The sequence below is a fragment of the Choloepus didactylus genome, chromosome 14 (genome assembly GCF_015220235.1).
Source record: "Choloepus didactylus isolate mChoDid1 chromosome 14, mChoDid1.pri, whole genome shotgun sequence".
NCBI lineage: Eukaryota > Metazoa > Chordata > Mammalia > Pilosa > Megalonychidae > Choloepus > Choloepus didactylus.
Window position 1 is genome coordinate 11445912 of NC_051320.1, and position 10898 is coordinate 11456809.

At 47.2% G+C, this 10898-nt stretch overlaps 1 protein-coding gene across 1 annotated transcript; it reads left to right on the plus strand.

The window, feature by feature from the left end:
• Positions 1 to 2021: 2021 nt before the first annotated feature.
• On the plus strand, positions 2022 to 4274 carry SOX17 (SRY-box transcription factor 17). Its single transcript, XM_037802871.1, has 2 exons — positions 2022 to 2504; positions 2985 to 4274. The coding sequence occupies exons 1-2, from the start codon at positions 2198 to 2200 to the stop codon at positions 3899 to 3901; spliced, it is 1224 nt and encodes a 407-aa protein (XP_037658799.1). The 5' UTR covers positions 2022 to 2197; the 3' UTR covers positions 3902 to 4274.
• Positions 4275 to 10898: the final 6624 nt, after the last annotated feature.

Genomic DNA, 10898 nt, shown 5'->3' on the forward strand with positions numbered 1-10898 from the left:
TAAGATCAACTGCTTCAAAACCTCCAGTTAAAAATAATATCCCTCTATGATTTCCCTAAGCAGATAATTTGTTCTTGTCTGAACTTCAGAGACCTAGTAACTAGAATTCCTTTCTTGTGGCTCTTGTCCCATCTTTAGATTGGCTGGAAAAGTGAGGGAGGGCAGCTTTCCTTCACATTTCCTCCAAGAGTTAAGGAAAAGTTGGCCTAAAACAAGTGTGTAGGAGTTCTTTGGGTGGAAAAAATGTTGAAGAAACTGAGGGAAAGACCAGGGGTTTGCAAAGGCTCTGTGTTTCTTTTGTTTGTTTGTTTGTTTTTCAGGGGTGTTGCTATTAAGCCATACTTGACAGATAACTTTGTAATATCACACAAAAAGTGGCAGCATTCACGTCTCAGATCCCGGATGGAAGCAATACTTTTTCATCACCCCTTCACAGTAAACAAAGAAAATCTATTCTGGAGATTGATGTATTGCTTTCTTTGGCAAAGTTATCTCTAATTATGCAAGAAGGACTGTGTTAGTTGCCTTAGAAAACAATACAAATACACAGATAAATACACAAATGCCACAGGCGGGCCTACAGTTTAAGAGCTCCAAGTCTGAGGGTAGCTGGCTGGGGGGGATGAATTCTACCCCCTGACGGGAGCTGCGGAGCCTCTCGGTACTCACGCTCCTCTCCTGAAAGATATAGTAGTGTCTAGCTCACAGAGGTGTTAGGATAAACTAGTTTGCTAGTGTTTCGAGGGTGCTAAGAACATTTACATGGCATGCAAATGTTAAAAAATCCCATTGAAAAGTTTTTTTTCAGGAATAAATTTGCATTTAATCCATTCCGGTTTTCATTCTATTCTGAAGAAACGTATGGAAAACTGCCAGGTAGCCCCTTAAACTGACCCTAAGAGCTAAAGTTATTTTGCTGCTCAATCGGATTGCTTTCCTTTCCCTAATAGACTTGGATGTCTGGATAAATATCATTACCATTTTTGCTACATTCTAGGCATCAAAACTAACTCTTGCCTCTTTTACGGAACACATATGAGAAACAGTTTTGTTGTGTTTATTATACATTTCATGTACAAATTTTCCAGGGTTGGCTTATCTCCTGAATGGCTTTTATTTTTTCAAGGTGATGGGACAGTGACTACAGAGCATCATTTCATATTTAATCTTTTAGTTAGAACTTACCTTGGACTTAACATTTCTTTCATTCAATTTTATTGAGATATATTGAAACACCATATAATCCGTCCAAAGTATACAGTGAATGGCTCACAGTATCATCAAATAGTTGGGCATTTCATTGGTCCAATCAATTTTAGAACATTTTAGTTACTTCAAAATAAAGCAAAAAATAAAACTAAAAAAGAACACCCTAAACATCCCATACCCCTTATCCCCCCCCCCCCACCGTTATTTACATATTCTTTTATCTTGATTTTGTTACTCATCTGCCCATACACTGGATAAAGGGAGTTCGGACATGGCATTTTGAATCTAATTCGACAAGCAAGTGAGTTTCTGGGGAGCGATTGCATTTTCCATTTATTATCAACAGTGCCTTCTGCATTCGAGAAAACACCTTTGAAGACATCCGAGCGAGTTCCTTGGAAGAGAGGTTGTCACCCACCACCGAAACACTCTTTGCTCGCGTAACGAAGATTTGATTTAAAAGAGAATAGGGTGGATACTTCGAATGTTAATCAGAACCACCTCGGGCAAGTCCTTGCATCCTGTGGTACATTCAGCACCCCTTAAGGTTTTTTTGGGGGAGTTCCCCCCTTGCCGGGCATGGAGGATGTGGCGCCAGAGCCCGGCCCCAGCCAGTTCTCCCGGGGGCAGGTGTAGCCCCGGAGCGCGGGGCCTGGGGAGGGGGAAGGGGCGGGAGTGGGGTTGAACCGGGACTTGGGACTCGGGCTGGGCGTGGACCTCAGGACGCCGGCCCGGCCCTCCCCCGTTGTTCTATTGGCCACATTTGTGCACAAAAGGCCTCGCGACCGGAGGCGCCCGCAGTGTCACTGGACCGGTGGGGCGCAGGTTGTTCTTTGATCCTGGAAAAGACAGGAACGTGGGCGGCGGGGTCCGGGCCAGCGACCAACTCAACTCGCTTTCTCTCCCTCCTTCGCTCTCCCCACCCTGGGTCGGGTGCGGTGGCGTGTCCGGCGGGGGGCTGCGGGACGCGGGGCCGGGCTGGAGCGCCATGAGCAGCCCGGATGCCGGCTACGCCAGTGACGACCAGAGTCAGGCCCGGAGCGCGCTGCCGGCGGTGATGGCCGGCCTGGGCCCCTGCCCCTGGGCCGAGTCGCTGAGCCCCCTTGGAGACGTGAAGGTGAAGGGCGAGGCGGTGGCGGGCAGCGGCGCGTCGGCCGGGGCCTCGGGCCGAGCCAAGGGCGAGTCTCGCATCCGGCGACCCATGAACGCCTTCATGGTGTGGGCCAAGGACGAGCGCAAGCGGCTGGCGCAACAGAACCCGGACCTGCACAATGCCGAGCTGAGCAAGATGCTGGGTGAGTCCACGCGCGCGCCTGAGAGTCCCTGACCCGCTTCCTCCAGCCTAAAAGGGGGCTTTTGCTGGCCACAGTCCTGCGACCCTAGTGTTGGATGTACGACTTCCCTGGATTGCGGTGCGCAGCTGCAACATCTTTCCCCGGGGCCTCCGGTTCCCTTCTCGGTCCCCTAACTTCCCAAACGGGCTTTTGGCCACTGGCCGTGGTGCCCGATTACGCGGGCGGCGCGGGCGCGTTGCGCGTCCCTTTTCCTCGGCTGGGTGTCGCCGCCAGTCTCTTGAGAACGACCTCGAGTCGGGTGACCGGGATAGACGCATCCGGGTTAAAAAACAGGGACAACTTGGGCCCGTTTCCTCCCCAGGTGTTGGACCCGGACTCTCTGGCCCCCTTCCTTCTTCAATGTGACTGTACTCGGGAGGGGGAGACTGGAGAGGAGCGCGCCCAGTCACCCCGTGTCCTTTTCCCGTTCCCCGCCCCTAGGCAAGTCGTGGAAGGCGCTGACGCTGGCGGAGAAGCGGCCCTTCGTGGAGGAGGCCGAGCGGCTGCGCGTGCAACACATGCAGGACCACCCCAACTACAAATACCGGCCGCGGCGCCGCAAGCAGGTGAAGCGCCTCAAGAGGGTGGAGGGAGGCTTCCTGCACGGCCTCGCCGAGCCGCCGGCCGCCGCGCTGGGCCCCGAGGGCGGCCGCGCGGGTCTGGACGGCCTGGGCCTCCCCTTCCCGGAGCAGGCCTTCCCGCCGGGCCCGCCGCTGCTGGCCGCGCACCTAGGCGGCCACTATCGCGACTGTCAGGGCTTGGGCGCGCCCTCGCTCGACGGCTACCCGCTGCCCACTCCCGACCCATCCCCGCTGGACGGCGTGGACCCCGACCCGGCCTTCTTCGCCGCCCCGCTCCCCGCGGACTGCCCGGCGCCGGGCGCATACCCCTACCCGCAGGCCTCGGACTACGCGGGGCCGCCCGAGCCGCCCGGGGGTCCCATGCACCCCCGGCTTGGCCCTGAGCCCGCGGGGCCCTCTCTGCCCGGCCTCCTGGCGCCCCCCAACGCAATGCACATGTACTACGGCGCGGTGGGCTCGCCCGCGGCCGGCGGCGTGCGCGGTTTCCAGATGCACCAGCAGCAGCACCATCCGCCAGGCCCGGGGCAGCCGTCGCCCCCACCCGACGGGCTGCCCTGCCGGGACGCCGCGGACCCTAGCCAGCCCGCGGAGCTCCTCGGGGAAGTGGACCGCACGGAATTTGAACAGTATCTGCACTTCGTGTGCAAGCCCGAGATGGGTCTCCCTTACCAGGGACACGACTCCAGCGTTAATCTCCCCGACGGCCACGGGGCCATTTCCTCTGTAGTGTCAGACGCCAGCTCCGCGGTATATTACTGCAACTACCCCGACGTTTGACAGGTCAGGAGCCGCCCCGCCTGGAGGCCAGAAACCCCAACAGTGTTACACACTTCCTGGAGGAGCTAAGGAAATTCTCAGCCTCATGTTGTTTTGTTTTGTTAAGTTGCCTTGGCATATAATTTATGGTAATTTATTTTGTCTGCCCCTTGAACAGTTGGGGGAGGGGGAAATGTGAGGTTGCCTTTGAAGACTCTTTCAGACCTTTGCCACAGTTGCGTTGCCAAAGCCTCGTTTCCAACGTCAAGTTTACCAGTTTTGAGTGTGTCCTTAGAATAACTTGCTCCATTTCCTGAAAATTTGTCGATCAAAGAAATTTTGTTGTGGTTGTTTTTTTAATCTTTGAAAAAATAAAATCTAGATTCATGCCTTTTTTTCTCTGCTTTTGTCACACTGGTCTTATCAAGAGATAATTTTTAGGATCCATGTTAAATATAAATAAGATTAAAATAATTTTTTAACGGTGATATTTAATAGTTACCGTAAATTTCTTGATCTCTTAACAATAGTCGACCTCAAATGGCTTCAAGGACGAGCTCTAACAATGAATATTAGGATATCCAAGTTCAGGGAATTGTTTTTGCTAGGAAAAATAGCCTCATGGAGTGAGCCTACTTGACATTTCAAGTGACCTTATTCTGTAAAAAATAATGCCTAATTGTAACATTCTTAAATATTTTCAGTTCTAGTGTGTCAATTTAACCAAAGGCCAATGTCTGCGTAATTCTGGTTTCCTAGTTGGATCATAACCTTCAGACCTTGCTTAAAGGGGCTTTTGGGATTTTGAAAAAATTGCGTGGGATCCTACCAAGTGTCTTTACCCAATGCTCTTTCTCAACAGTGGAATTTGCTTTTAATATTCACATTTCCAAACCTTGGGAAATAAAATAAAGCTTTGAGAAACAAGTCGTTGGGTTAAAAACAATTTGAAGGAACAATTACGGGAACTAACCAAAATAAAACTTGCATTGTAGCATCTAATTCCAATAATATGTTTTGCTATTGTCTGTTAACTGCATGCATATCATTTGCGGTTCCTGACACGTGAATTTGTGTGTAGTGCTTTGCAATACAACCAAACCTCCCACCTACAGCATCGGTGAACCGAGTCAGGCTTGCAAAGAGGGTCAGGTCCTGCAGCCTGCTGCAGTCCTCTTGTGTGTTTTTTTCATGACAGTTTTGCAGGCTGAGCCATGACTTGTTACAGGTGACTTGTAATGAGCCCAATAGTTCCTCCTATCATTCTATACAGAATTTGAGCCCTGGTCACCCTGCAAACCACAGGTGCTTTTCTCCCCATTTTGCAACTGGGGAAAGAAGGCACCAAGCCTTGCCCTCCACCTCACTGCTTAGTATGTGGGCAAGTGTGGCATTAACACATCTTGAGTCCTTGCAGCGTCTTTGTTCACTGTTTACTTTGTACAGTGGTGGAACTTCCACTGTTAATGAGAAACTATAATGTTCCATAGTGATAAGTGCTTTAAGGAAAAAGAATGGTTAAGATAGTTCTAAGTATTATCTTGAAGAGGGATAGCTGAGCTGAAAGGTTTGCTTGGCATCTCTTGAGAAATGGCAGGGTGTACGGTTTTTGGAAGGGGTGGCTGGGTGCTAGGCGTGTTGGGGATATAAGGTTTCAGTGAGAAAAGGCCAGTCTATTTTGTTAGACGCTACAGAGGCTACCTTAATTGAAAACAGGAAAGTTCATCCCAGAATTATCTCTACCATCTAATATAGGTTGCCTCTATCCCTCTCCAATTTTTTGCTCTTCTACCTGCAGTGCCAGCCCCTTCCTTGGGTGTCCCAAAGGTTCCAAGTGAAGAAAGGAGCCTCACTTGCCCATATTCAAGTCCATGTAGTCAGTTCAGGTTAGTTTACACTTGGCATTTTAGTGTATCCTTGCCCAGGCCAAGATGCTTGGCTGCTACCTCTTAAAATTAGTCATCAGGGTAGAGAATAAGAGGAAGACAAGGGTTCAAGGGGAAGAGACCAAATTACCATGAAGATACTTAACATACCCACCTGGTACAGGTGGGAAAGTCATAAAGGCTGATTAGGCCACTCCTGTGCCTTTATACATAGGTCACTAGTCCTCGCAAATAATTTTTTGGTTTTAGGGTACTCAAGACCATTTGTTCCGCTTCCTAAAACAGACTCAGATGATGCGACCATAGTTACTATCTAGTGTTTTTTTTTAAATAAACACTATTTTTTTTAAATAATAAAAAAATAAATTCATAATTTTTTGCCCATTAATTTTAGAAACAAGTATATAAAGGGTGCCTTCCTTTTCCCATCTCTTATTCTGAGATACTTCAGAGGCAGGTTGGGAATTAAGAATCTAGGGCATCTCTCCTTCAGCTCTAAGCACCCTTGGATGTCTCGCTCATTTGAATCCTGCTTAGATGACAGTCTGAAGAAAGCTAGGAATCCCCTCCCCGGAAACATGCACATACACTTCATATTTCACATAAAATGTTAGGCCATTCCTGACCCCTGGTAACCTATCCTAGGGATGGGAAGAATCCGACTGAGAAGCCCAGATGCTGAAAAAAGGCTTTCTGGGAATGACTGTACCTAAGCACCAAAGCAAAAATGCAGTTTCTCTAGAGGTGAAAATGGAAACAGAGACCTCAAGAACGTCTGAATCAAGGAATGCGGGGAGTGTACACCCTGCGCTCAAAGTGTAAAGCAAAGGCATGGTGCCCTGGCAAGAAAAGATGAACACATATTTTTCCTTTTACAGCTATGGCGGTGGTGGTAGCTGGTCTTCAACGACGGCCCTTTGGTGTTTCCATCCTCACCCGTGTCTCCTCCCACCCCCCACCATTTCATCTGGCTGGAACTTGCTACTCGCTTTAACCCAGTGGAATGCAGCAGACGGTCCAGTTCTGGGACCAACTCTTAAGAGGACTTGGCAGATTCTGTTTCTTGCACTCTTGAGAGCCCAGGATTACTGTGTAAAAATGCAGTTGCCAGTTAGCACGAGGGAGGGGAGAGGCCACGAGACTCCTGGCAGAGGAGGAAGAGGGCTCAGTCTTTCCTCCAGGTGACTCTGGCTCAGCCACCATCTGGTTGGAACCCAAGAGAGGGCAGCAGAACCATTCTCCAGATGAGCCCAGGCAATCCACAGGTGGGAGAGGTTTAGAAAAGGAGAGTGGGGCTGTTTCATAACACCCTTAAGTTTGGGGGTGGTTTGTTATGCAGCAACAAATTTATTGAAAACAGCTGTTATCCTGAAATCCTTCTTCATGTTTAAGTAAAGTAACATGGGCTCTGGTGGCAAAATCAGTAAAAGAGCTTTGGGGTCCAGCAGACGAGTGGATGACATCATCAAGTTCTTAGCTAAGTAGCCTCCCCTTTCATGGCTCTGCACACTTTTGAGGGACCCAGAACGATGAGGAAGAGGGAATTTTCTCCCCCACTAGGACACCGAGTACACCTCTATTAATAAACTACCAGAGTGGGTCCAATAAGTTAGAAATAAATGTTTACGTTAATTATATGGTTCAAGCGGCTGAGAAGGGACATCACAATGAAACTTCATACTTTTACTTGTCATTCTTATCTGGGAAGGTGATTTGTACCTTTGCTTTGAACCACACTGCAAAAGATACCATCAGGTGGTTCTTTAAATTTGTGCTGGTACTGAGAATGGCCACATACAAGCAAAAGGAATTGAGAGGAAACGGGATGGAGCTCTCTGAACCAAAGCATATCCTCTCAGTGTAGCATTTTTAAATACCCTATTTCACTTTGTTGTTAATCCTCAGAACTGTGCCTGTCTCCTAACAGATGTCCAGAATTCCCATCCAATCTCTATTTCCCTCCGATTTGTTTGGACAATGCTGGACAGGGAGAGGCATTTTACATCATTTATTTTCACAAAAATGTACCTTTCCTGCTTGAAAGGTGCTTCCTTTGGAGTCTGGAATATCCTTCTGAAGAAAAAGGCAGCGCTGGCTCTGCCCACTCCCCATGAGTAGCAGGAGGGGACGCGCAGCTCAAGTTCCTCAACAGAAGGAGCCCAGGCAGAAGAGCTTTCCTTCAGGTCTTCTGCTCTGGGATTCAGCCTCCATGTGCTTATTTGTCACGACCATTTTCTCTCATGAGACGTTTCCTGGGTACTTCCCTCTGCAATAGCAAGCAGCTCTGTGCGAATAAACTGTTTAATTTGCACCAATCTCCCACACGAAACCACTGAACCCTCTCCACAGCGTCTCACCCAGCTCTGTCCAAAATCCTGGCAATCAAGATATCTTAGCATAGTGCCTAGTATAAAGCAAGCATTTAATATATTGTTGTGATGATGATAATGACATTCTTTAATATAAAATTTCTCTGCAGGGCAAGATCATACAATAGGTTGGACAACACAAAATCTGATTATTCTGTCACAGCTTGCTGGAAGAGTATCAGCTTTGAGGATTTGGCTTCTGCTTGAGCCCACGTTGACCTTATAACAAGAATGCATAAAACTGATGTTGTTCAAAGGAAATAAATGATGTTGTGAAGCCACACTCTCTTTGGAGATTCTGATGAGAAGAAAAAATGGCAATAGATCTGTCTGTGGATCCAGTGTTTTTCCGGCTTAAGACTGAAGTCCTCTCTGGGGATGTGCGCTCTCCCATATATTTCATCTCTTTTTTGGGTAAGAAAAAGGGGAATTGTTGTAGGCGTGCCAGAAACGGAGCAGTTCTCTGGTTGTCTGTTCTGCTGGCAAGATGGAGATTCCCCGGGCAGGGGCTGTCTCATTTTCATTTCTTAACACCTGACCCTCACTGAATTACTTGGTAGTTGGAATCTTTTCTTCACTGGGGGTTCCAGAGAGAACTTTGGAGTTCCTGCTTTGCCTCTCTCTTTTCTATTTGAGGTACAAATAGAATAACATGTCAGAATAAAGAAACTTAACACAAGAGAATAAGTTATTGGAGCAAGGAGTAGAGAAGTGCTGAATAATGCCACCAGTGGCAATGTTCCCAAAGAGGAAAAACTCTGCATCTTGAGTCAGAATGTTCAATTGGCTCAAACATTCCACGTAGTGACTTTAGAGAATGTGCTAATCTTTCCCCAATTCCAGTCGGCTCCCCCATAAGAATCAGGGATAATAATCAACGTCCTGGCATGCCTCCGCGGATTGCTAGGGATTGAATGCGTTTGTGTTTAATCTCTCTCTCTCTCTCTCCCCTTCTATCTGTCAATGTTATGCATCTCTATCTATCCCAGCAGACTTTAGGGACTTAATTTCTTTCTTGCATTGGAAAAGATAAAACAGCAGTAATTTGCCTTCCCCAGATGCTTTGCTTAGTGGATAGAGAATTTGACAGCCTTCTAAAGATTGTCCATATTTGCTGGAGACACAGCTCAGCCTCTTTGATGATAAAGTAAGAATAGAAATAATTGTCACTTGAAGAATTTCATACAGAATGCCTCAATACACCTGAACCCCTATTTTGAATGAAAATCATAAGGTCTTATAAAAGAATGGTTTATTGGGGCTCACTGAATACTACCTATCAACTCCACTAACGATTGCTTTTCAGTGCAGCCTTCCCTCCCTCTGGGCATAGCTGCGAAGCTCCTGAATCATATTTCTACGTCATTTTACTTTTTACTTTTTTTTTTTTTAAGACTGAACAGTGTGAACCCTTTGGGGTGAATCGGAGTGGAACGGTGGAGGACAGCAAATTAAGAAACAAAGTCTGGTTTTCCACACTTCCAAGTAATACTGTACTCGACACTCAGGCTTTTAAATCCCTCAGTCCTGAGAAGTTACTTCCCCAGGGCAATAGTACTTCAGTGAAAAGAAGAAGAAGAAGAAAATCTGAGACACTAGCAAAAGGAAGGAACACTTTTATAGGTGCTCCCTATGAGTGGATCCTTCTGCTTTATTTTAGTAAATCCGTTTGTTTGGACACTTGAAAACAATAGTAGAGATTTCACGTGCATACGCATACCAAGAATATTAAACGGGGAAAGGCTTAGTGAGATTACAGGAAGGAGAACTAAGAAAATAAAATTTCAGGTGTGTAGTTTCAGTTAAAAGAGTGTGGGAAAGGAAAGGATATAACTCTTATTCAGTTTTAAAATTATTTTAAGTTTGAAACTACGCATATGCTTCCAAAACTTCAAAGAACGTTACAGATGGACTTGTAATATAAACTAAGGGTTGGAGAAGTACCTCCTCCAACCCCCGTCCCCCGCCACAGTTCACAGTCAGTCAATCCCTTTTTTCTTCTACTGATGGTTACCAACATTAACATTAGTAATTTTCTTCCTCTAGGGGTGAATCAGTTAATTAGCCTGCGCCGCGAATTCTTGATTTATTAGTTTTAGGCATTGACTTCCTGCTATGCTAGCTAAGAATTTCCTGCCCTCCGCTATCCTCCAAATGTTAGTTCTACCCTTATTTCTCTTTCTTGTATTGATCACTATTGCCTCTTAAAGCATCGTGATTGTTCATTCTTCACCCTTTCTTCTTTCATCACAAAGAAGGGACGTCTCAACTCCCCACGGGCGGAAAGCAAGGATATTTGTGTCCGCACCCTTCCCTGTGGCTCTCCTTTCTTCTTCTAAGAAGTTGGATTATTTTTTTCATGGATTTTTTTTTTTTTTACAGCATTTTAAAATCATTCTAAACCAATTGACTGAATTCACTCACTTCTTACACTCTTTAGGGTCGTTGGATCAGTAGTCTCCCTACAGCGCTACACAATAAAAATTCAGATCATTTAAAGGAGTCAAAGCAAACCCTCACTCCCTACGCCCTCCAGCGGTTTCTGGGACCCCCGCCCGCGGCCGCGATTCCCTCCGGTACCGGCATCTCCAGGCAGAATCGGCGCTTAATCAGGGAAACATTTTAACTAGACTTTGTACTGACTAACTTGTAAGGTAAAGGGTCTTAGGTCTGGCGTTCAAAAGGAAAGAAAAGAGGCGGGAGTGCAGGTTGGGGCAGGGCACGGCCAGCGCCTACGCATCCCCTCGCCGGCCGGGCGTGGTG

Bases quoted from the DNA above. Each gene is read 5' to 3' on its own strand.
- SOX17 (XM_037802871.1), top strand. From the start codon at position 2,198: ATGAGCAGCCCGGATGCCGGCTACGCCAGTGACGACCAGAGTCAGGCC. The intron at 2,505-2,984 runs GTGAGTCCACGC...CCCCGCCCCTAG, and splicing joins CGAGCTGAGCAAGATGCTGG to GCAAGTCGTGGAAGGCGCTG.